The 25,903-nt window shown below is 38.0% G+C and overlaps 4 protein-coding genes across 7 annotated transcripts in view; 2 read left to right on the plus strand and 2 right to left on the minus strand.

Moving 5' to 3' along the window:
- On the plus strand, positions 1-3,883 carry LOC111323295 (uncharacterized). Of its 3 annotated transcripts, XR_015992850.1 has the most exons (5): positions 1-1,463; positions 1,882-2,273; positions 2,861-2,903; positions 2,993-3,084; positions 3,402-3,447. XR_015992850.1 is itself a non-coding variant. In XM_022926618.2 (4 exons), exons 1-4 carry the CDS (start codon positions 1,247-1,249, stop codon positions 3,478-3,480), a joined length of 780 nt encoding a protein of 259 aa, XP_022782353.1. In that variant the 5' UTR covers positions 1-1,246; the 3' UTR covers positions 3,481-3,883. The 3 variants fall into 3 exon arrangements, 2 of the variants coding, with proteins under 2 accessions (XP_022782353.1, XP_088593311.1); XM_022926618.2 differs by lacking the exon at positions 2,861-2,903 and having other exon boundaries at positions 3,402-3,883; XM_088737185.1 differs by lacking the exon at positions 3,402-3,447 and having other exon boundaries at positions 2,861-3,034.
- On the minus strand, positions 3,808-13,719 carry LOC111323293 (exocyst complex component 7). Its single transcript, XM_022926615.2, has 18 exons — positions 13,610-13,719; positions 12,948-12,993; positions 12,167-12,201; positions 11,915-11,975; positions 11,715-11,772; positions 11,152-11,256; positions 10,563-10,682; positions 9,936-9,995; positions 9,199-9,237; positions 8,864-8,926; positions 8,598-8,667; positions 8,175-8,243; positions 7,834-7,954; positions 7,063-7,161; positions 5,694-5,772; positions 5,261-5,302; positions 4,736-4,869; positions 3,808-4,198 (listed from the first exon to the last, which is right to left on the minus strand). The coding sequence occupies exons 6-18, from the start codon at positions 11,239-11,241 to the stop codon at positions 4,096-4,098; spliced, it is 1,089 nt and encodes a 362-aa protein (XP_022782350.2). The 5' UTR covers positions 11,242-11,256; positions 11,715-11,772; positions 11,915-11,975; positions 12,167-12,201; positions 12,948-12,993; positions 13,610-13,719; the 3' UTR covers positions 3,808-4,095.
- Positions 13,664-20,001, minus strand: LOC148722472 (exocyst complex component 7-like). Of its 2 annotated transcripts, none has more exons than XM_088737186.1 (10): positions 19,705-20,001; positions 19,056-19,121; positions 18,506-18,605; positions 17,240-17,324; positions 16,493-16,598; positions 16,202-16,319; positions 15,689-15,727; positions 14,800-14,868; positions 14,423-14,480; positions 13,664-13,984 (listed from the first exon to the last, which is right to left on the minus strand). In XM_088737186.1, exons 1-10 carry the CDS (start codon positions 19,753-19,755, stop codon positions 13,936-13,938), a joined length of 741 nt encoding a protein of 246 aa, XP_088593312.1. In that variant the 5' UTR covers positions 19,756-20,001; the 3' UTR covers positions 13,664-13,935. The 2 variants fall into 2 exon arrangements, with proteins under 2 accessions (XP_088593312.1, XP_088593313.1); XM_088737187.1 differs by having other exon boundaries at positions 15,689-15,724; positions 19,705-19,998.
- LOC111323294 (vacuolar fusion protein CCZ1 homolog) overlaps positions 19,951-25,903 on the plus strand; it is a 10,460-nt gene continuing 4,507 nt past the window's right edge. Inside the window, exons 1-9 of the mRNA XM_022926617.2 lie at positions 19,951-20,068; positions 22,394-22,491; positions 22,838-22,931; positions 23,302-23,379; positions 23,484-23,531; positions 23,812-23,895; positions 24,628-24,679; positions 24,934-25,012; positions 25,423-25,467. Of these exons, the coding sequence (XP_022782352.1) occupies positions 19,991-20,068; positions 22,394-22,491; positions 22,838-22,931; positions 23,302-23,379; positions 23,484-23,531; positions 23,812-23,895; positions 24,628-24,679; positions 24,934-25,012; positions 25,423-25,467 (656 nt within the window). The 5' untranslated portion in view covers positions 19,951-19,990. The remainder of the gene's footprint in view (positions 20,069-22,393; positions 22,492-22,837; positions 22,932-23,301; positions 23,380-23,483; positions 23,532-23,811; positions 23,896-24,627; positions 24,680-24,933; positions 25,013-25,422; positions 25,468-25,903) is intronic.

Below are 25,903 nucleotides of genomic sequence, written 5' to 3' on the forward strand. Positions count from 1 at the left end.
GCTCGCATTCAAGTGAATGTCAATCAAAACAATACTTTTATCCGCCGTATTCTATGAATTGACGTTCAGAGAAAAGCTTCCTAGATGATTAATCTCCAGCAGTTAACTTTGCGTAAGGTTTTTATCTGCCTCTCATCTGACCGAAGTAGATCTCAGCTGTCAGTCTGTTTGTCGAGTTACGTAAGTACACGTGTAAAGTACAATTCGGTATGATTTGGTCACGCGATAAGGAAACTGAAAGATCCGCACATGTAGTGACTATGCTTGGATCACTGTCCTTTCTGCATGTATTAGCGTAATCGATTGAAAACTGAAAAAGGGTAAACAAAGGGAGAAGTGACGCACAGCGAAAAAGCGGAAATACCTCTGTGATATTGGGTTGATTTTGTCATATTTCACTTTTACATAGAAATTGTCTTTCTCGGAATTATGACCACAAGACCTATTTCCCACCTGCACAATGGAAAACTTCAAGTTCAGCATGGGAAAATTAAACAGACAAATACAAACTTGCTTTTGAGGCATTGTTGTGGTTGTTGATTAAGTTTGGCGGCAACATTTAAATACTTTCCTCGCGATTGAACCCGGCATCGTGTGTGGTTAGTCATTCAGTAACAAAGCAGGCTTGTATCGATGGCATCATGCAAATCTTTGAATTGTGTTCTATTAAACGGAAAGAGCTTTTCCCGCCCTCTGGGTTTAGAGCTTTCCATTTGCGGTCAGATCTTTATTTGCATACGGGATCAGGTTACTTTGTAAACTTTCCCTGCAAAGCTCAAACACGTTTAGTCAAGTGTGACCTAACAGCTAAGGAAATTAATCCCTTCGAAATATTTTTTCTTTTTAAATTATTTGTTTTTGAGCTTAGGAACACTTCTCATATCTAACACTAACTCACGCTTAGCATGTGTTTTTGTTCTTGCCGCTTCCAAATAGAAATTGCTGAATTAAAATAACGTGCCAAAAAGAGAGAGAGAGGGATGTAAAATAAGCTATGGTGCACTACAATAGTTTAGAGCTCCTTTTCAGGGACCTCTCTGCCTACATTACATTCTTGTTGGAGAGGGGGCAGGCTTACGCAAGCTACCGTCTGTACCCCGGTGGAATGCTAACCGCCGAGAAGGACTGGTAACCACTTACATTAAACCGTCACTTCATGATCTTGCCACGTTGTCTTGAAAACTTTTTCTTTTCAAGTTTTTTGATGTACTTTCAGTTATTCTAGAATTGCGTTAATCTCTGCTAAATGTCATCAAAAGGAAGCAGGTCCAAAGTCTCTTTCAAATTATTTTCAGCAAATAATTATTCGCAGTTGGCGAGCAGATTCCCATTTCTGAAAAAACGACAGATCAAGACGAAACTTCTTCAATCCTGGAAAAAGTTTCAGTCCAGTACCGAAACCACGACGAGCAAAGGAGAGATTCAGAAACCAAAATTTTTGAATGAGATTGTGGCCAGTGAAGGTGAGGTTGTTAAGTTTTTTCCTTCCGACGAGCCAATGTAATGCATCGAGCTTGGAAGCTAGATGTAAAGTAACGAACTTTTGAATGCCTTTGTTCTTAGTTTTCGTCATCTTATATATGCAGACCAGTCACTTGTTTCTTCTAATGGCGGTTAAAAGACTTGGGAGAATGGAAGGAGGCTTCCCGGTTTACATATTGGGAAGCAAGTTTTACAGTCCATTGAGGGCTAATAACAACAACAACAACAACAACAAAAAACAGAGGAAAAAAACCTGATGATTTGATTTCCTTCGATTCTTAGATTATGGAGAACTATTCTAGCGGAATAATAGAAGAGTACATTGATTCACTGAGGTTTAAGAACACTATTTTGCCTCGTAATTAACACGTTAAGAGTTTAAAAACTCTTTCTTTTAAGCCGAGAGTGGCCCGCTAAAGAGAAGAGAGGAAGATGTCTTGCAGAAGAAATCTGAGCGTTCACCCATTATTACATACTCAGTCAGACAGCGCAATCAAGATGACTGTGCTAAGAGGAAAAACAATGACACAGCAAGTGAAGTGGATTGTACATCCTCACTGATCGGCATGAGTAGAGCTTCTGACGATTCAAAAATGGTAGACAACAAACTACTCTCAAAAAGAAGAAAACAAAACGAGTTGATCGATCTTTTTGAGGAGATAGACGCAGAAACGTTGTTGATCGAGCCAGAGCATATTAGGAGTTCCGATATCGATTTAGTGTCGAGTACTGCTGGCAGTTTTGATCACAACGAGTGGCTGAAGAAGCTCAGAGAAGTAACATTCGTAGAGGTACTCGGTGGGAGAGGAAAGGTTTTTGCCTTGTCACGCAACGGATTGAAAGGACCGTTGCGTGACTGCCTAAAATGTCGACGGGGAAAACACTGCACTTATCGTTTCGTTTTTCTCTCTTTTTTTTTTTAGAGGCTATGTTTTCTCCTAAAAATAAGCTCAGAGGCTTAGGAATAATCTTTTTCCACTAGACATTGACTATTCCCTTCGAAGATGAGAATACAAACCGAGATCATGAAATATTAAGGATGTTTTAAATTATCTGAAAAAAATTAAAGTCTTCAAATAGCCTGTTTCAGGCGCTTCGTTGGTTAACGAAGCGCGATAGCAACGGAGGAGTGAAAAAAAAACCAGGGGAGGCTGGGTCGGTTCTTCATTCTACCCGACCCAGACTACCCCCGCCTTTTCACTTCTCGCTTCGTTTACCAAACTAAACACCCGTGTCAGGTGGTCCCAAAAACTCAGTATTACTGTTGTACTAAAAAGACACTGCCTTGCTAAATATTTCCGGGGAGGATTTTTTCTTGGGTTTATGCTGTTGAATTTTCACGTTTCTAAACAGTGCTACTATTATGTCCACTTTGCAGCTTGGTGAATATTCTGCATACGTCATTCACTAAAATGCAAAGGGTAGGGTTATGTTTTTTCAGAGAAGGCTATTTCAAGGCATTGGTTTTATAACTCTGGTTATGTAATTCAAGTTACCTCATCAATTTTAGAGCAACAACACGGTGTCTGGAATGTTCAAGTGGCGAGCCGACGGAAAAAAGAATACACAGAGAAATGTCGACGAAAATAAACATAAATCAAGGTAAAATCATTCTCCCGACAGCAAGTAGTAACTGATTTTCTTTTCTTAATTCCCCGTGAACGAAATGCGCGCGAAACGGAAGCGTTGGTACTTCACGCGATCACAGCTGGTCGAGAAAATAGCAGGGGCGAAAGACAAAAATAAGCAAAGAAGTACTCTTGTGAGAGTACTCGTTTCGTCCTGTACTTCAAACATCATTTGATTCGAAATTCAAGTGTATATCAATTCACACCTTTTGAAAAATTGAAGTTTAGTGTTAAGTGTGTAAAGAATTTAGATGACTCGAGTTCGAATTCTAATGTTAATTTTCTTTTCAGGTTTTTAGGGAGTAACGACTATGAAGGCGGCAGTAACTTCTTCAGCATGTTTGAACACGAGGACGACATCTTTCTTTAAGAAAAAAGTTCATTCTGCCTCAAAAACTAAATTGGAGCTAACATGTTCGTTGCGAAGATTTCAACCGATCAAACTTTGCCCTTTAATTCTCTCATTTAATGTTAACCCTTTAACTGCCAGCAGTGATCATCCTATCACCCAGCAAACAAGTTTGAGAAAACTCGAACGTATCACGTATATGTCTTAATCTAACATCAAATTCTCGTAACTGTTGTACAAGTTAAATGCGTTGCAGCTAGAGGAGATAATTAACAATTAGATCTTAGTAGTTATAAATGAATGAAATTCGATAAAGTGGGGAAGGCAGCCTGTAGAACGTGTAAAATATCATTTTTACACAACTTGCCTTTTATTTTTATATCTGTTTCAACTTCATAAAAGGAGTATTCATTTTACAAAGTGACATGTTCGCCTCTGTTTTTTGAGTACATTGAGGACATACTTTTGGATTACTTTGCGCATGGCAGCTGGAAAAATGACTTAAAAAAATTAGCAAGTTTGTCTTTTAAGTGTACTTCAGCAACGATAAATGCCATTAACTTGAATTAAAATTAATCACAATTACAGAACACCATCGATAATATGTATTGAATTCGTATAGCAACATGAAGATAATTACGCCGAGACATCAAAAAACTTTTTCATCATGACTTCTACATCCTCCTCTGAATATTTGATGTACTTTTCAGGATTCTTTGTGAAAGGTAAACTAGCAAATCTACAGAAGAAAAAGAATCAGATTCAACCAAATCAACGTGGCATTGGAAATTAGGTATAGCCTGCGAGTAAGGCGCTTATTGTAAGCGCTTTGGCACGAGCGCCCGCGGGAAAGTGAGAGGCCTTGAGCAACGCCCGCGAGTTCTGGCATTATTAGTGCTAGACCCCTCGTAAGCCTTCTTCCCGACTCGTCCCTTATATTCTCGCAGGCGGAGAAACGCGGGTTCTACAGCGCTGATAATGAAGGCCTGCGAGCGGGCGAATTAAAATGTAGCGTAAGTAACCATGCGCTTCTTAAAACCCCTTAAAGCCAACGAGATTTGTTGGTGAAGTTTCTTGTGAAGGGAACAACTTGATTATTATCTTAGCTATGAAAACAATCGAACTACCCTCTGCGACGTCTTATCGTGAAAGATTACATCCCCAGGAGAACATAAGCTTACCATCTTCCACTATAATAACAGAGTCACTTTCCTGTACCGTGGTACTTATAAAGGATTTCTTAAAACTAAGAAATACTGATTTCAAGTCAACTTACTTCTCTCGAAATGTGGTGTAAAGGGGTAGAATTAGCTCCACATTTTCATTCCGTAGTTGATCTCGGAGCTGTGTATCAGGGACTGCATAGGTTTTCTGTATCTGGTATAGTTCTTCAAATTCTGTGTTGAAACCCTGGAAGGGAAAAAGGCATTTTCTAGGTAGTGACATTCATTAGCCCTATTAAAAGTGCTTGTCAAGCCCCACCATCGGTAAGGACTAAAACTGAGCACTCGTTGTGAACAACCCAGTCATTTCCACCACTAACCCTCTCCCTCTACCCCCCAAATAAATAAATTAATTAAAACAAAACACAACAAAACAAAACAAAGAAACAAGAAAAATGAAAAAAGAATGCCGTTAAATATTAAAAAGTCCTCAACACAGAGGCAGTACTCGACTTGGGAGAAAATAGTTGGGAGAAAGGCGGGTGGGGAAGGGGGGGATTGCGGGTGGGAAGGGAAGGGAAGGGCATCGTTTCACAAACTAAATATCACTTTTATCAAATCTCCCTTTCAATGTTTACCTTGAACTTGTCCTTTATCATTTGTCGCTGTTTGTCTTTCAACTACACCGAAAAAGAGATTAAAGGTTGCGTATGAAAAATGAAAAGTAACAAGTCCATGTTTACGTGGAGGCCTAGGAAAATGAAATCAGGTGTGTATTTTTTTGCACGCGTTTTATTGGGGATAAAAAAAAATAAATGAATAAAAATGATTTGGATAGCAGTTTGACTACTGAGTAAAACTTAAATGAAAGAGGATCGAGTTTTTCAGGGTAAAGTTATGAGAAAAACAATCAAACAAACAAACCAAACGAAGTGAAAAAAAAAATAATTTGAAGGTAGTGGGAGTGGGCGGTACAGCAACCTACACCTCTTTTTGGGCCAAAAAAAAAATCCACGCTTGTTTAGTCAGGACGAAATAAATATTGTTTAATACTCTGGTGCCTTTACTTACCTTGGCTTGTAGATCATTTGCTTTATGACCTGACATTGGTTTCTCCATTTCCAATAAAACGTTAAGAACTTTGTTCCAACTAGAAGAGAACAAATATTTTATTAATCTAGATATCAAGCAAACAACGACTTAAGGTCGGTCTGTCAGTCAAACAGTCAGTGAATTAATCAATGAGTCAGTCATTTTTCAGTCAGACAGTCATCTGTTAATTACTCAGTCAGTCGGCCAGTAATGGCTCAGTCAGACAGTCATCTGTTATTCACTCAGTCAGTCGGCAGTCGGCCAGTAATGGCTCAGTCAGACAGTCATCTGTTAATCACTCAGTCAGTCGGCCAGTAATGACTCATTCAGACAGTCATCTGTTAATCACTCAGTCAGTCGGCAGTCGGCCAGTAATGACTCATTCAGACAGTCATCTGTTAATCACTCAGTCAGTCGGCCAGTAATGACTCAGTCAGACAGTCATCTGTTGATCACTCAGTCAGTCGGCAGTCGGCCAGTAATGACTCATTCAGACAGTCATCTAGCATTCATTCAGTCCTTCAGTCAGTCAGTCGGCAGTCGGCCAGTAATGGCTCAGTCAGACAGTCATCTGTTAATTACTCAGTCAGTCGGCCAGTAATGGCTCAGTCAGACAGTCATCTGTTATTCACTCAGTCAGTCGGCAGTCGGCCAGTAATGACTCATTCAGACAGTCATCTGTTAATCACTCAGTCAGTCGGCCAGTAATGACTCAGTCAGACAGTCATCTGTTAATCACTCAGTCAGTCAGCAGTCGGCCAGTAATGACTCATTCAGACAGTCATCTAGCATTCATTCAGTCCTTCAGTCAGTCAGTCGGCAGTCGGCCAGTAATGGCTCAGTCAGACAGTCATCTGTTAATTACTCAGTCAGTCGGCCAGTAATGGCTCAGTCAGACAGTCATCTGTTATTCACTCAGTCAGTCGGCAGTCGGCCAGTAATGACTCATTCAGACAGTCATCTAGCATTCATTCAGTCCTTCAGTCAGTCAGTCGGCAGTCTGCCAGTAATGGCTCAGTCAGACAGTCATCTGTTAATCACTCAGTCAGTCGGCAGTCGGCCAGTAATGACTCATTCAGACAGTCATCTGTTAATCACTCAGTCAGTCGGCAGTCGGCCAGTAATGACTCATTCAGACAGTCATCTAGCATTCATTCAGTCCTTCAGTCAGTCAGTCAGTCCGTTCGTAAGTCAGTCAGTCTTTCAGTCAGTCTGCCCGTCAGACAGACAGTTGGTCAGTCTTCAGCTAATCGGTCAGATGGTCAAGCAGTCAGTATTTTCATTCTCCATTAGGCAGCCAAATCAAACAACCAAGCGCATGGTAGCACAGACAAATTTAATATACTACCATTTTTGATAGGTTCCCTTATGCTCAGTGATCAACTGCTGGTATTGGTCTTCAACTCCTGTAATTCCACCTTCTTGAAGAAGGGTTAGAAGACCTGACCTATATGCAAGAAGAGCAAAGTTTCGGCGGCAATGATTCCCAATTTCACAGCACAATGAGAAACTTGAAATTACCATTAACCTCACGCTTTTTGTTATCTATCGTAATTCGATTACGGAATCCGCGTTTTAGTTGGCTAACCGCACTAGCAACGAGGTAAAGTAATCGTCAGAAGGGCTGTAAATTATAATTAGCAAAACTTAACCCAGCGGATTTGTGGGCAAGTCATGAACAGCGGTTCTGAATCTCAGAATTGTCGAAAATTCAACAGTTGACAGAATTTTCAAGAGCTCAGTAATAAACGATCGTAGTGCTTACATTCAAAACCCGTCTAAGAAGGCCACTAGCACTTTAATTGGTTTATTTTGTCGCGGTTTTGGTTCTACAGGCACTTAACCAAATACCGAATAGGTCTGCGTTTAGTAACTTCATGTTGCCTTTAATCTATCAGGGTTCAGATGCATGGTCGGCTTCACAGAAAAATCAGTATCTGTGTTACGTGCATCATGGCTTACGCGTACGGTAATTCACTAGAGCTAATAACTCTGCCTATTTTTGATTTTCCAAGGATCGCTAATGGTTATTAAAAATGTAAACTATCTTGTATCAAACCATTGATGCCGCTTAGCAATTGTACAATAGCTACCGTCTCAATATATTCGCCCCTCTTACCTTTGTAAGGCCTTTACTATGTAATTGTAGTTGTTCAGAAGGAAGAGAGAGCTGAGCGTTGGTGCCTCGTATACTCTTGCCTTGAGCTCAAGATTCAGACCCAGTGCCCCAAGCACACGTTCTGCATTAGACAGATACGAGTTGATGTCAAAGGAATATTTTACCTACGACCATTTTTATGCACTTTTATCCATCTATTTTTCACTCCTCTACAAGGATTGTACGAGTGCAAAGATTGTATTTTTTTAAATTGAGTGCGCTACTAATCCAGTTTCGAAATCTCTTAAAAACAGACGCGTAAAATCTTGTAAAAAAAAATATGAAGACAACTTGATACTCACGAATATATTCAGAGACAAATTTCACGAAGAGTTCTGTTTCTCTTGTAAAGAAATTTCCACTCTGGTCCTCTGCAATATAAAGCGTAATCAACAGTGTGGCAGAAAAAGCGAACTTTTTAATGCGGTCAGATTATAATCTTTGCCGCAGTACTTTGCGATTTCCATAGCTCAGCAATTGCAATTGCTATAACAGCTCAGCGGGAACACATTTAACAATTTTAAACTAACTGATGGAAAGAATACATGAAACCGTCTCTCGAGACGATTCGCCATCACCCAGCCCGCACTGCTGGCGCACGATTCAACCGAGCGCCACTAGCCGAGCGCAAGCTAGCAAGCACGAGTGAGGTCATGCGCGCGTGTCTGATCTTCCTCGCGCGTCTCCCTCGAGATCTCTCGCCTACCACGTAAGCTGACTCTTACCTTGCATTGTTACCAACATGCTTCCTACTGTTTCAGTGTAAGGCAGGAGCTGCTCCATGAAAATCAGTGTCTAAAATCAAACGAAAATGTGAAAGAAAGGAGACTGAATACAATTATAATTTTGACTTTGTGGTGTCGTTTTTGAGCAGTGAAAATAAAAATGTCCTAACAACCCATATTTACTAATCATAATCAGTGCAACGACAATACAAAAAAAGAAACACAGTATTTTTAAAGTCAAATCATTTATAAATTCTAAGACATACATTTCTGGTGAGTTCGTGAACTGTTCCATCGCTTGGCATGTTAGAATGCTTATCAGGGCCATGCTGAAATGAAAATTCAAGATAATCTTTACAACAACATCTGAGATGAAAGTCCGCCTTAAAAAGGGAGACTTTAAAAATGAAGGCCACCAATCAAAACCTTAAGAAGGCCTACAGTATTTTTCAGATCAAGGCGGGAGGAAAACTTTGCATGCTATCGACAAGCGGCAAATGTAAGTTTTTCAAGAGTGACCACGTTGTTGGCATAGCGGATGCACGAGACAACAAGAAATTCTTAAAAACCCACGATTACATTAAAAATAACTTCGTTTCACCTTTATGCCGTCCGCAAAATCGTCCAAGGCCTTAGCAGACTATAAAACAAAAGAGACATCAAGTTAACTTATAAATGTGTGTAGCAACTTTAATTTTTTCAACTTAAAATACCACTGTCTATTGACTTAAAAGTCAATATAAAGTTGTGTTTTAATGAAAACGTGCAAGACTACCCTATAAATGATGGTAATCTTATGTCACTCGGACAAATTTGCAATGAAGTTTGGTTATAAGTATATCTGAAGTAGTTCGTATTTTGGTTCTTTTTTCGAAATGTCTTATGAGGCAACCTGTTTATGCACCGATCAATTCGAAGTCTCCCTCTCGGAAACCGACGAGCATTTGATCCCCAAATGCCTAGGGGGCTACCACAATGCCTAGGGGACTGCCCAATTTCCTAGGGGACTGCCCAAATGCCTAGGAGGCTGCCCAAATGCCTAGGGGGCTGCCCAAATGCCTAGGGGGCTGCCCAAATGCCTAGGAGGCTGCCCAAATGCCTAGGGGGCTGCCCAAATGCCTAGGAGGCTGCCCAAATGCCTAGGGGGCTGCCCAAATGCCTAGGAGGCTGCCCAAATGCCTAGGGGGCTGCCCAAATGCCTAGGAGGCTGCCCAAATGCCTAGGGGGCTGCCCAAATGCCTAGGGGGGCTACCCAAATGCCTAGGGGGGCTACCCAAGAGGAGGATGCTGAAGCTTAGAATCGATGGAGGCATTACTTGATTGGCTGAGATGACTCACCACGGACTCCAAGGCATGAATAAGAGTAGGGAACTGTTTTTGAGTGTTGTGAAATGTCTCCTGCAAGAAAAATGAATCCAGCTCTTGCAAACAAAGAAAACAAGAAATCTTTTGAAAGGTTCTCTGTTATGCGTCTGTAGAGAGCCAAGCTCACAGGACTTGTCCTTTTATCTAACTTATCTCTATAGGAGACACAAACTAAAACAACATCAACAGTAACTTAATTAACAAATGGTAAACACCACACCGTACACTATTGAGTTATGGATGCACGCGGGAGGTTGCTAAGCACGAAAGAAGCGTAAGAGTCGCTCGAGGCGATAGCCGAGAGCGACTCTAGCTTCTTGAGTGCTTAGCAAACCTCCCAAGTCCATCCATAACTCAATAGTGTACGCTGTGGTGTTTACCATTTGTTTTATAACATAACATTGATACATTGTAGCTAAAGAGTTCCCTTTTATTTAACAAATCTTACGCGACCAGAAAAAACAAGCGCGCGCGGAAAAATAGTCTTTGCATTTGCTCACGTCAGCAGCGTACACCCATGGGCAAATGGGGGACGCTAAATTGACCAATCAGAGCGCGCGCTTTACTTTGGTTATGTTATAAACATAAATATAATTGCACCTGCAGTGTAACGTAGAAATCAGGCTGAATGGCATTAAAGGCCTTGAGTATCGGAAACACCTGCTGAATGGCGGAGTAGTTGTGCTTGCCGAAATGTCGCTTTAGGATATTTATTATGGACTGGAAGAGAAAAAAAAAAAGAATATCCGTGTTTAGAAAGCTTGATTGTCCAAAGTAAGAAGCATACTCATCAATGATATGACGGGCGCGTTTGTCATTGGAAACATGTAATTAGCCCCGAGCAACGAAACATGCAACCGGCTTCAAGCGCGGGAAAAAATGCAACCGGATCCAAGCGTGGGAACAATATGCCTCCGGTTCCAAGCGCGGGAAAACAGGCCTCTGGCTACAAGTTCGAGAAAACATGCTTCCGGCACCGAGCGCGGGTAAACACGCCACTGACTTAATGCCACTAACTCTAAGCGCAGACGAAAAGATAAAATCGGCACCAAATATGAGGGGAATGCGCGCTTCGATTAATATTTTCATAATTACGACCAAGATTCGTTCTGTTTAAGATTACTACATGCTGACGACTTACAAATTAAAGAAAATTAAAACCTGTCAAGGGGTAACATGGTGAACACACCTCTCCTTCGGCAATGAAATCCTCCATAGCGGCCTGAATAAGTGTGTCAAAAGTAGTGCTTTGACTCTGCTCGGGAATGATGCTCTTCATTAGCTCTCGTTCACTCTAACATGAATGCATGTAAACAAGAACGAAAAAACAAAAGAATTAACATTTGAGAAAACATCTTTTGCTGCATAAAAGATCAAGATCTCAGAGTAGAGAACATTTCATTTTCGGGTAAAAGATGCCCTCAAAATTGTTAGAGTTTGCGTTGACTTGCAAGATTGACCAATACATACTACTTTTTAAGCCACAATAGCTGTGAAATTCTTAATAGGATTGAGATTGAAACTCGACAAATCTCCCGTTTCGCCAAGGATACTTTCAGCCTCGCTGATTCTAAAGGAAAAGTGACAGAAATAAATACAAAGTCTTTAAACTTACGTTAATAATAGGGCGTATTTTCTGTTTGAGTGGTAACCAAGATAATTCTTTGTAAAAATCATGAGTTTGTGTTCTCGTCGAGAACACAATATTTCAGACCAAACCACTTTTTCGCAATTTTTAACACAATTACTGACCTGTATGAGTCTCAGCAAAGATTTACAGAACACAATGTAGTTTGCACCATCAATTTCCCTAAAAGAAGTGAAACAAGATAATCAATTGGCTTAACATCGGGGATATTAGAACAAGTTTCTCCGTAATATGGCAGGAGTTTCAGACAGGCGTGTTTTTCACCCCTGATAAATGATACTTCAAAGGTTTACTTAAGACTTACTCTTCTTCTTCTTTGGAAGTGCCAACATCTGTTGGGATGGCCGAGGTTCGACGAGGAAGACCTAACAGAATACAAATAACAAATAAAATTGACCTTTTCTAGACTTTAGAATAAGAGCAAATCAACTGAGATCCTTATTGCTCAAAAGCTGCCTAAGTTCCTCGACAGGCTGTTGAATATTTCTCTCTGTTAAATTAAAGAAAACATTCATTTGAAAGAAAAAACGTGGAAAATAACATCAAACACGTTTACCATGATGTTCTGACTTTGAGGGAACACGACGCAACCTTTAAAAAATAAAATACAATTGTGTGACCTTTTTTCAGGAACTGGGGAAAAGAATTTACCTTGTAATAATAAAAAAAAGCATTTGGACTGAAACAATTTTAAATTGCTCCTCGATAACTTCCTGAATTGTACCCTGCTCAGTCCTATCTTTTTCCAGACAACATATTAACCCCCAGATGGAACAGCTTGAGGGGATGAGATCTTTCTAGTTCTTTTTTTTCTGAGCAATAATCATTTTACTTTCCATTTCCAAAGTAGATTAGTTACAGTTCGTATCATTACGAGAACTCGTTTGTGCAAAAATAAGTAGTTAAGTCCTAAATAACAAGAGGTTGAGCCATTTTTCATGAAATTGTAGCCTGTAAAGCAGGCGTTCTTGTGGAGTTTGGACGAAAATTAGGACTCTGGGCTTTCTGTTTTATTTTCCAGACCGCGCGTAAAATGGAGCGAGGCCCCCACCTTCTAATTGTTCGGCTCTCTCCATTTTACGCGCGATCTGGAAAATAAAACAGAAAGCCCAAAGTCCTAATTTTCGCCCAAACTCCACAAGAACGCCTGCTTTGCAGGCTATGAAATTGTGAAGTGTTCATCATTTTTAGCAAAATACAATGGAACCATCAGATTGTTAAATTTGCACATTTTTTTCAATTGGCAATTTTTAGTTATTTCAGAAATATCCTAGATAGAGACCAACATAATTAAAAGTTTAGTTATCAGTAATGAGAATTGCATAACGCCAACATACTCTCTCCTTTTAGCTGTTCCTTTTCTTGTGGGTGTGTTTATCCCACCTGTGAACAATAGAAGAAACAAACTAAGAGTTTCAATGTATAGTCGGAAAAAGATCCAAGTCCCAGATGGGATTGGATTTTTTTCCGACTATACATTAAAATAGTTGTTTCATCTTGCAAACTAAGAGTTGTGCAGTTAATTCATTGAGTCATATATCGTTTGAAAAACAAAAAACAAAAAAAAAACAATCTGCATTCAAAGTTATAACAGAAATAAACCAACGAAGGCATTGCTGGTAACAAAGACTCACTAATAGTTAATGTTTTGGGGGAAACAAAAACTGACCAGCAGAACTGTAATTCAGTGCAGTTCTGAATCTCCCTGCTTCTGTAGCAGGAAAGGTTATATCTGCGCACAGGACTGGTGAAAAATAGGTCACAAAAGGGAACTTGACCTGATCTTTTATGGTGTCAAGTGACAAGGGCTACGGCCATTCATACGAATATAAGGAAGGGAGGAGGGGAGGAGAGGGGAGGGGAGGGGAGGGAAGACGGTCTATGGCATGTTACACCACAGTCCAAGTCAAGTTTCTATGACAGTGTTCATTTATACTACTAGATAGAGAGAGTAGGTATTAAAAATAATATTTGTAAAATCAAACAGACTGATGCCCACCTGGAGCAGACTTCACTTTGCTGACAAAAGACTACGGGGAATTAAAAGAAATCGAAAACTTTGAAACTAAATATAAAACTTTCTATACTTTTAAAAAACATAAGTAAAAGTTACGTACAACTTTACATTGTTAAGTACATGTATCATACAAAAAGAGGTTGGCATTCTGTTCATAATAAAATATATAAAAGGAAGATTTGATGAGTTTTAGGAGAGAAAGTTATTTTTAGTTTGGATGCAAATGATGGATAAATATTTGCAACACTTTTGCTGATTAAAAGATAAGTTTTCAAAGCAGATCACTAGGACTTTATATGCAGTTAACTTCAAATTCTTCTCCTCTGAATAAAAGAAACTGCACTTACATCTTTTAACCTGAAAAAGGAACAAAACAAAACACCCAGTTAATACTTTACATCCTAACATCAGTCTGCATATTCTCCATACTGTTCTCTATACAATTCCAAAGGACCTTTTCAGCCTAACATCAGTATGCATATTCTCCATACTGTTCTCCATACAATTCCTAAGGACCCTTTCAGCCTAACATCAATATGCATATTCTCCATACTGTTCTCTGTACATTTCCATGGGTGCTAACAGGGAGAATTTGTTTAACAATCATTAGCTTCTTTAGTTGGTGATCATTTCCTTTATTCTTGTGACCTTAATGTTTGGTACAGGGGTGATAATGTAAGGAGAAATTAGATGCTGGTCACTCTATGAGGTTAAAGGATTTAGAGAAGAACAGTAAGATTTCTGAATGCAACTCACACATGTAGCAAACCCTTCTCTGCAACTAGAATGACTTACCCCTGTAAAGATCGCACAAGTGAATTAGATCTGATTTGGGCATAGACACTCATAAAATCTGAAGGACAAACAAAAAGTTAATTCTACTAGGGAAGTGGCTTAAAAATCCTCAATTCAAATCACTAGAATATGACCTTTCGATCGCTCTAAAGCATGTTTATCAAAAGATCCAGCACATAATTGACAACACACTAGCCTATGATGTATCTTAACTGTTCAAGCCTAATATTATTATTCACATTCTCCATACTGTTCTCTATAAATTTTTGTTCAAAAAAAAAGCTCAAGACATTAATGGTAAAAATGATTAAACTACTAAAATTCTGGAACATAACAATGAAGTGTGGAGCTCCAAAGAATGAATTCACTTTTCTTACCTACAGCTTCATCATATCCAGGTCCATTCAGCCAATGGGTAATGGTACATAAATCTTCCAAAACTTTCTCTGTAAAAAAGGAGACAAAATAGTAGTACATAACTAACAACTGATAAAGTAAGATTACTTTTAAATTGTGTCCTGAGTCAAAACAGTTAACATGCACTCAGAGCTTGTTATCCAACATTTAATTACTTCCAGTCTGTCCTTACAGTCTATTCATTTTAATTGCTTAAATTTTAATAATAGAAATAATAATAATAATAATAATAATAGTATAATAATAATAATAATAATAATAGTCTGTCCTTACAGTCTATTCATTTTAATTGCTTAAATTTTAATAATAGAAATAATAATAATAATAATAATAATAGTATAATAATAATAATAATAATAATAGTCTGTCCTTACAGTCTATTCATTTTAATTGCTTAAATTTTAATAATAGAAATAATAATAATAATAATAATAATAGTATAATAATAATAATAATAATAATAGTCTGTCCTTACAGTCTATTCATTTTAATTGCTTAAATTTTAATAATAGAAATAATAATAATAATAATAATAATAGTATAATAATAATAATAATAATAATAGTCTGTCCTTACAGTCTATTCATTTTAATTGCTTAAATTTTAATAATAGAAATAATAATAATAATAATAATAATAGTATAATAATAATAATAATAATAATAGTCTGTCCTTACAGTCTATTCATTTTAATTGCTTAAATTTTAATAATAGAAATAATAATAATAATAATAATAATAATAGTATAGCAATAATAATAATAATAATAATAATAATAATAGTCTGTCCTTACAGTCTATTCATTTTAATTGCTTAAATCTTAATAATAGAAAGTTTTTGGTTACAAACCTGATAAATGCTCTAGCTTGACAATTTCCTTTGAATCTTCTTTCATAAAATTGGACAAAATAAATATTAATAAGACTTCGGCTAAGGGGAAAGCTCAATTCATCATTAACACTCTGTGAAAAACAAAATTTAATTCAGGAAAAAGGGGCAAGCTATTAAAATAGAAAGTGACATTTGACAGAATATAAGAATTAAAGTTTCAAGTTCTCGAAGCTTTAGATCTCTGTTTTACTTTGCTGATACATCTCGAAAATACTTAAAATATATTATAATATTTTTCAACCTGTGTGTTGCACATACTAAAGTTAAAAGTTAGTTCATGTTAAAATGATTTTGAACAAGTCTGATTTGTTCTTCTATGGTTTAAGGAAGTAACAAACCAAAAACCCAAAAAGTCAAGTTGAACTAATTTGAAATCATTTTAAGTTAATACTCATGATAAACTACAACAAGTATATTCAGTTTACACACTCAGGGACAACTAACTGGTAAAAATTAAAACTAAGAAGCAACCTGTCTCATTCTCCACCAGTTTTATGATCATCTCAACAGGTACAGGTCTACTGTGCCTGTTTAAAATCAAGCGGAATTCTTTCTCTAATGAGTCTCGTCCGTAATCACGCAAAGAAGTCTGCAAAGAAATGAATCACCTTAACAACAGTGACTAAAAACAAATTTCTCCTTACATTATAAGGCAACTATAATTATAATTTTACTTTTGGCCCACACTTTTATGCAGCAACTTTGAAAATCATTAAGCTTATAGCAAAGTACAGTTTTGCAAAAACAACTCAATACACATACCAGGTTAGAGAGCTCCATGCAGTTGGGATTGTTTTGCTTAAAGAACTCAATTGCATCTAACACTCTTTCCAGATTTTTTATATAAGCATCAAGTTCACCTGTGGGGCTGGAGAAAAAAAATGGTATTGCTATAATAGTAAGTATCTCAGAGACTGTAACCCTTTCAATCCTTTCAGATGCGAGATCTCATTAGAAATTTTCCTTACTGTCTGCCCTACAATTCTGATCATGTTAGTTGTGATGACTTGGTGTTGGATCAAGTAATAATCCCCTTACTGATATTTGTCTTAATTCTCATCACTTGTCTGCTTAATATTGTCTTGTTGTTACACGACTCGGGTAGAGGGCCAATAACTAAAATCAACCAATCAAAATGTTCTATTGTCGGTCAATATTCTCTCAGTATTGGACCAGGCACTGTCCCGAATGGTCCCGAATGGTCCTGAATGATACCGCACTAGTGTCCCTTTGAACTTCAGTCGTATAATAAATCTCTTATTAACCAAGCTTGCTCGGGACCATACTGGAAGAATATTGGCCCTCGGTCTTTTTTGTACAGACCACACTGCGCTCGGTCCATACTGTCAAGACCTCAGGCCAATATTCTCCCAGTATGGCCCTTGCGCTTGGTTATAAGATATATATATTGTAAGGAGAATTGTTGTCTTGATCACTCACAGGAGTTAGAGGGTTAAAGACCCATTCTGTGGTTGCCCTGATAACAGTGTGCATTTGCACTATACTTACGACTCTCTGATGACATGTTCCACATTAGTAGAGACATGGTGATAACTAATCACATGATCCAACGCTGACAAACATTTTTCAATATCTGATAATGGTTAAGGGGTTTAATGTTAACACAGCTTTCCTCCAAGACTACTTAAAACTGCTTGTCCCTTTCAAAGATTAGCCTCCTTCTGCGGGAAGGGCTCTCAGTTAAACATCATTCTTAGTTTACATGTAAACAGTATAATATATTTTATCATATTACCCATCCAGCCTGGTGTGCAATATCCCGTAGAAAACCTTAGTGAAAGCTGACGTGTGCAGGGTTGAGTTAACCGCCTCTCAGTTAACTCAATGAATAGAGTGCTGGACTGTTATGCGGGAGGTCGAGGATTCGAGCCCCGGCCGGACCAACACTCAAGGTCTTAATTAAAAATAATTGAGAAGAATAATTATGCTACCTTTCTATAACATCAAAGAAATGGTTAGATATTCTAGTCTTCTCCGATAGGGACGAACAAATGGAGGTCCCGTCTCCTGCAGGGTTAGGGGTAGGAGATGTTAATTTCCCACGCATAAGATTACTATGTGGTGGATGTCCTCCCCTGGGGTGGGATGGGTGGGTTTACTGGGCCCGTGGTAATTGGCGCAAGCTGTCGTGGTGTCCCTGCCTGTCAGCAAAGTTAAATAAATTAAAATAAATTAACGCACCTGAAAAAAGCCGTCTCGCTCTAGTGCCCTCATGTTGTTTCAATTACAGAATTTTTATTGCATTCACATGGTTATGTGTACCTTTCTATCGTGTCCCATTGAGGTTAAAATTTTTAACACTAAGTGGTCATGTGATAAAATGCACATTGAATGAGTTTGGTCAGGTTGAACAGAGGCAGGGACCTCGCTATGCTCGGTCTGTACGTCGTGTAAAAGGTTAAGTCTGTGTACGAGCCTAGTGGCCCATCAGGCCGGTGCTTAACTCCGGTTTCTGTAGCATGAAGCGACTAGGAGTATTTCTGCTTCCCCCTGGATGGGATGTTAGTCCATCGCAGGGTTACCCCCAGCATTAAATTGCCGGTACCCATTTAAACACCTGGGCAAAGAGAGGCACTGTGAGAGTAAAGTGTCTTGCCTAAGAACACAACACAGTGTCTCTGACCGCAACTCGAACCGGGACCACTCGATCTGGAGTCGAGCGCACCAGCCATGAGGCCACCGCACCTCCACTCTGTACATCATGACCTCCAGCCAAATATTTTCCAATGCATTTCCATAGCTTATTAAGGATACTAGCTTGTCTTCTTTGCAAGTCATCAGTTTCCCGATGAACAGGAACAATGGTGTCTTCCAGTTTATGTATACGAACCTCAAACTTGGACAAGATATCAAGCTGTAAATACAACCAAGTAACACCATTATTAGTTTTTCTCCCTATGTCAAGAAAAAGACCACAACAAGGTCCCTGTACGTAAAATGTCCTTTGAGTATATACTGTTTTCTACTGCATGTCTTTGAACACTGTTGAGATTACTGGTTCATAGCAAAGAGGATCTCCCACCAGATACCAAAACAATAATTGTTTAAGAACATGGCATAAATGTTTTGTATCATCCTCCATGGGGTGAGTATGCATGAGTTACTGGGGGTACACTCCAAACCATTGGCCAGAGTCTTGTATAAAACTAACAGTGTTGAGGTTCGAATTACTCAGTCAGCCTTTGTGGGGAACTCTTTCAAAGTCTAACTAGTTTCTTTTTTCCAATAAGCTGACTTGATATCACTGTCAGTGACGGGTTAAGGAAAGTTAACAACAAATAATCAATAGGGAAACTGTACTCACCATATTCCCCGTAATTTGATCAGTCTTTTCCAAACTGTCTTTAAGAAAAGCCAAGATGTTTTTCTCCTGAAATGAGGGAATAAATAGGTAAAAAAAAATAATTGATACCTTCTTTTCTTGTCAACATAACCAATATCTCATAGCTTTTGGCACTATTTTCTCTTAACATTTATGAGTTAAAATGGTATCAAAACGTCAGAGTAGTATGGGCTGATCAAAACATATAAATAGCTTACGATACGACAAACCCTGCATAAGGAAACTTGTAGAATAACTCACGCTATGAAGAATTAGAGAGAGATTCTTGTTTATGAAAAAGCATTATTGAAACATTAAGTGTCATAAATGTTAGATGGTTCTCAGCACTCTTCAAAATACAAAAAAGGAAAAATCAAGATCATCATTATTCACCCAGCAAATCACTATGCGAATTATCGAAGAATTTTAATCAATAAGGTGGAGCTGGACTCACACAACACTGATAATGAAGAGAGCGAATTGTCTTTGGACTGTGCCTCGTTTAATTTTATTTTATGTTTACCCAATGCATAGGTCAGTGAATAAAAGTTTAAAAAAGTTGAGTTAGACGCCCGGAGAGACCTAGGATGGGTTTAATTTCCTACTAATCATGAATAACCTAAGGAAATACCTGAGCTAGTTTGTCGTCGAGCTGTCGCTTCCTGAGAGAAATGTCATCCATCGTTATTCACAGCAACTCGAACTACTATTCAACTCGTTTTCGATCAAGGCTCATTTTTTTTTCTGCTGTGCAAAATTCATGCTGCAAGCCAAACGGCAACGACACCTTCTGTCACGTAGTCATCTTAGACGCCATCTTAGATGTTTTAACTGCAGTCGAAAATTACCAGCGGCATGGCTATACTACTATACATAACTCTGTGTATTAGGCATAGATTCTCTCGAAGAAGTCCAAAATGGCATCCATGAAAACATCTCCAGGTCTGGTCAATTTCTTTATTTACAATTCCACTTTCGGACCTAAGGAAGGAATGGTAGGTATATCTTATATCGTTGTCCTCCATACTGATCTCTGCATCATGGTGTTGATCGTTCGTGGAAAGCAGAGTACTAGTTTTTGGATCAATCTAGCTAGAGTTCCATCCACATAATTTCGTGAGCAAATTATATCCAGGTTTAAGAAATTTTAAGCTCTTTTAGGATATGAATAGTTAACTGCCTCCCGGTTAGCTCAATAGATAGAGCGCTGGACTGATGTGCGAGAGGTCGAGGGTTCGAGCCCCGGCCGGACCAACACTCAAGGTCTTAAAATAAATGCGAAGAATATGCTGCCTTTCTATGACATCAAGAAATGGTTTAGATATTCTAGTCTTCTCGGATAGGGACGAATAAATGGAGGTCCCATCTCCTGCAGGGTTAGGGGTAGGAGAGGTTAATTTCCATTTCCCACGCACGAGATAACTGTGTGATGGATGTCCTCCCCTGGGGTGGGGTGGGTGGGTTGTTGTCTTGCGTTTCATAGATGAGCCTCTGGCTCGGGCAATATGGGTAACCATGCCCCACGTAAAGAAATTAAACTTTGACCACTACTACTACTACTACTACTACTACTACTACTACTACTACTACTACTACTACTACTACTACTACTACTACTACTACTACTACTACTGCTACTGCTACTGCTACTGCTACTGCTACTGCTACTGCTACTGCTACTGCTACTGCTACTGCTACTGCTACTGCTACTGCTACTGCTACTGCTACTGCTACTGCTACTGCTACTGCTACTGCTACTGCTACTGCTACTGCTACTGCTACTGCTACTGCCACTACTGCTACTGCTACTGCCACTACTACTACTGCTACTGCCACTACTACTACTACTACTACTACTACTACTGCCACTACTACTACTACTACTACTACTTTTGTAAGAGTATTTTCTGAACAACCTTCCAAGCCCACTGATGGCTACTTAATAGGTCTCTTTGAGATGCAATGAATATGTGGAGTTCATATATTTTTTGAACTGCGGTATTAGATACGTATGATGTGCGATCCTCGCAGTAGATAGCGCTATTTATGCAATAGCGAAAATCAGACCTGAAAAAAATCAGGCCTGTACGGGACTCGAACCACTTACCTCTGCGATACTAGTGCAGCGCTCTACCAATTGAGCTAACAAGCCAACTGGGAGCAGGCTGTTAAGTTGATTCGTAATAAACCCGTGAAAGTAATAAATGAGATGCAATGAATGTATGAAGTTCATATATTTTTTGAACTGTGGTATTAGATACGTATGATGTGCGATCCTCGCAGTAGATAGTGCTATTTATGCAATAGCGAAAATCAGACCTGAAAAAAATCAGGCCTGTATGGGACTCAAACCACTGACCTCTGCGATACTAGTGCAGCACTCTACTAATTGAGCTAACAAGCCAACTGGGAGCAGGCCATTAAGTTGATTCGTAATAAACCCGTGAAAGTAATAAATGAGATGCAATGAATATATGAAGTTCATATATATTTTTTTTTTCTTGAACTGCGGTGTTAGATACGTATGATGTGCAATCCTCGCAGTAGATAGTGCTATTTATGCAATAGCAAAAATCAATTGGCTTGTTAGCCCAATTGGTAGAGCGCTGCACTAGTATCGCAGAGGTCAGGGGTTCGAGTCCCGTGCAGGCCTGATTTTTTTCAGGTCTGATTTTCGCTATTGCATAAATAGCGCTATCTACTGCGAGGATCGCACATCATACGTAATAGGTCTCTTTGTTGGGAGCTGGATTGAGGAAACTTGAGATTAGGGACCTAACACTATTTACAGGGAGGGGGGTAGTGGAAATGTGGGGGGGACCAAAAATTTGTATGCACATAAAAGGGGGGACCAAATAAAATTCTGCAATATCAATACCAGCAAAATTGACTTTTTATGTTTTAATTGGAGACTCTGATAAACAAAAGACTCAATCTCAATCTAAACAAACGTTTGACAAATTGAAAGTCCTTAAAGCATTTCATCCTCAGATTCACTGCTTTCCCCTCTGTCACTTTCATCTCCTTGTGCATCACTTTTAAAAAAGGTAGGATGGTATTCTTCACTTCTTCTGTAAGGATTTTCAGTATCATAGATCATTTTTTGAGTGCCAAAAAATTAATTTAAAGAATTATGGGGGTGGGGGACCAATAAAAAGTGTGTCCCCAATAAAGGGGGGACTTAAAGTTTTTGAGAAGTTTATTTCTCATTTCCACCAGCCCCCCCTTCCTGTAAATAATGTTAGGTCCCTTAGTTGATATTAATTTACAGTCGATAATACTGTACTCTGTTTGTGTATTTTTTTTGTCCCAAACAATAGGAAAAGGAGAAGATTATTCTCTACATCCCAACTGGCGAAGACCTCGACAGGAAAATAAAAAACATTGGCCTTTGTGAAGCATTGGTTAAGTTCACCCAGTAAGATGAAATCTCCTTGATGCTGTTTTGTAGTTGTTTGAGAGGTTTTTTGCAGTTTAAGAGAAATGATATTGTTTCTATTTGCATGGGAGCTCATCAGAAATCCATGGATAGAAAACATTAGACAGTTACAGTGCTATTAGAGTTACAGTGCTATTAGAGTAACAATAGTTTCCAATTGGCATTCCCTTATATATATCATTCTGTAATAAAAAACAATAACAAAAGTCAAATAAAATATATTATTATGGTTAAAATCTATAACAAGTGGAAGGTGAAAAAGTTTGCCATTCACCAGAGAATTTCATTTTTGATTTGATTTGCATTTCCAATTTGCACACTTCAGGACATTCTCACCAGAAAAACCCTGCAACTCTTTGCACACACAGAAAACAAGACAGGTCTTCTTCGAAGCAGAACCAGAATTCTGGATGATCATGGTGAGTGTTTCTTGGTTTGTGAGATATGTGACAGTCTGATAAATCAGCATTTTAAAAAAGGCAGCATTCAATTGTTACAAATTTGCAATCGCAGATATCTTGCCTTAAGCTGACCGACTGATACATGGTGCTGTTCATCCCAAGATCTAATATTTAATTCTCCCCTCTAGCTGCTACACATTTCCTTGTAAATTAGTCATAAGAATGTGGTACTAGATCAAGAGAATGACTTCTACCTGATAGACTCCAGTGTTCTCATTACCTGTTTGCTTATAATGTATGGGTGTTATAGGGAGAAGTTACATGCCCATCATTTCTGGGAGTTAAGAGCTAACAAGCTAACAAAGGTAACCTAAAATTTATTTTGCAGACAGTAAGCATTCCCTTTAGTGAGAAGATGGCAAAGGATGGCAAGATGTTTGTTGAATATCATGATGAAGATGTTTTGGTGATTACCATCACTTATTTCCTTTGTGAATAATGGCTTAAACATAATTATTTTCTCAGTGATTGTTCTTGACATGTTTCTCCATCTGTATCTTCTCCACTCAGGATTCTGTACTAGATGGCGTATTAAAACAGGCATACAAAATGTTTAAGGTAAGAGAAAAGTGTGTGCATCGGGAGAGGGTGGGGGGAGGAATTTGTTTGTGGTAAGGGAGGAGAGGGAGGGGGAAGGCAGATTGATAGTCTTACTGGTAACTCTCTCCAAGAGCTTGTTGGGTTAGATGGCTGGGTAAGTCAGTTTTTTTGGCATTTAAAGATTGAAGTGACATGAATCTGTTAATTGGTTGTTTTCTCCGATTCATGGAATGTAACCACTGTCAGTTAATTATTATCGATAATTTCTAAGTTAATGATTAACTGAAATGTTTCTCAGCTTTTCAATGGAACATTCTCCTACCTTTTGAAGACCTACAACATTGAAGCTCTACGCAAGAGAGTTGAACATTTCTATACCTCTGTAAGTAAACACATTCCTGTTTTCTAGTAGACATTTCTCCTTAACCATGGCATTTGTTTTAATATTTAAATTATTTTCTATTATTGAAATAGACACTGCTGAATAACTATTAATAATTTTTACTGTTAACTATTAATAATTTCTACTGTTAACCATTATACTCCTCTGAATGACCAAGACAGAATTTCTCCTTATCATATCAATACAATATCAAGCAGACAAGTACTGAGAATAAAGAAAAATATCAATTAGGGAATTATTAGTTGATCTAATAAAAAATTTGCATGAGAGAAGGGATTAACAGCTGATTTAAGTATAGCTCATAACTATTATAATTAATAAATTATACTTTAATCCTTGTCATGTCATCTTAAAACCTTTTTGCACACATGAATAAAGGCTGATAGTTTCGAAAGAAACTGTTTGGGGCTGCGTCGGTGGGAGTAACGAAATAATTTGGATATATCAACAAAGTTGAAATGGTAAATTGGCCATCGTAATGATTACAAAAGCTGACGTTTCGAGCGTTAGCCCTTCGTCAGAGCTCCGACGAAGGGCTAACACTCGAAACGTCAGCTTTTGTAATCATTACGGTGGCCAATTTACCATTTCAACTTTGTTGATATATCCAAATTATTTCTTTTTGCACACAGTTTCAGTCGCATTTGGTATTGCTGATTTTTTTTAAAGTTGAAAGTTGCAGCTGAAATAATTTTTGCAATCTATTTTAAGTATTTACAGACCCTTAACTTCTCTCAGTTTGATCTTCTGGATGTATTTTCCGGTGAGTTAGTGCAGACAAATCATGATAAATTAATTCTTTCATATTTATAAAGGGAAAACATCAAAAATGTTGTTTTCTTGAGAAGATTTTGAAGATGCTGTATCTGATCATATTTTAACTAAGCCCTAAAATATTAATAGCTATTATATTGAAAGAAGTGTCTTCTTTCTCTTCTTTGACAATACTCACTTTACATTTTGAAAATAAATGTTGAACAATGGTTAAAGGGATTTGTTCACTTTTTTATCTTTCAGGGATCAGTTTTCTACCATTAGACAAAAACACCTTTTTAAGGATACAATCTTTTATTAATGTGATTGAACATACATTCAGGTGATTTTAACTGTAATATCTAGTATAGAGGAGTAACTTTGAATTTGTTTCTTTGGGTAAACATGATTCTCAGTGGTAAGAAAAATTGAAATTTTTTTTTTTACTGTTTTAGAGTGATATGTTTGACAATTCTTCCTGAATAGTTTTAATTATCTGGTATTCCTTTTCCTGACCATTCATACTTCAAACCAAGTTAATTTTTCAGAGCAGCACTATATTATTATACTGATTACTACAGATCAGTTGAATATCTGCTTACAGGTCTATGTCATGTGATCCACTGTATTTTGTGATAAAGTGAAAACCACTGTCTCTGTGACTTACCTTTTACCTATATTGGTATATGCATTTACTTAATTGTTAGCTCACCATGGCAAATGTGAAAACAAATAAACTTATCTCTCTTTTAGCCAAGTAAGGTATACATCCTTCCTTTATTCGGAAAAACTTGTCTGGTGAGTGATGAGTGATCTACAAGAATGATATTTTTATTTTTATCATAATTGTTATGATTTTTTATAATATTTATTATAAGCAATTTTGTCACTGTTAATTATAAAAATTTATTCTAACTTCTAGTTTTCCAGGTGGGGCAGTAGAAACCTGCTGATCCAAAATATTGTCTCAATTTTGACTGATAGGTCTACACTTAGTAGTGACTAAACTTGACTGGCTAGGAATACTTTCCAACTCAATACTCATTCAATTTGGCTGTTAAACTACAGGTCTAATCTACTGGTAACCTGTCAGATTACAAGCAGCTCATGCTAGAATAGTATAAACTGAGAGCTTATTCCTATGATAGCCAATGAAGCCATATATAAGGGCTTTCATGAACCAAAGGAATGAGATTAATAGCATTTCTCATGTTATTGTCAAAGTTAATGCTTC

Source organism: Stylophora pistillata, chromosome 10 (genome assembly GCF_964205215.1).
Source record: "Stylophora pistillata chromosome 10, jaStyPist1.2, whole genome shotgun sequence".
Classification (NCBI taxonomy): domain Eukaryota; kingdom Metazoa; phylum Cnidaria; class Anthozoa; order Scleractinia; family Pocilloporidae; genus Stylophora; species Stylophora pistillata.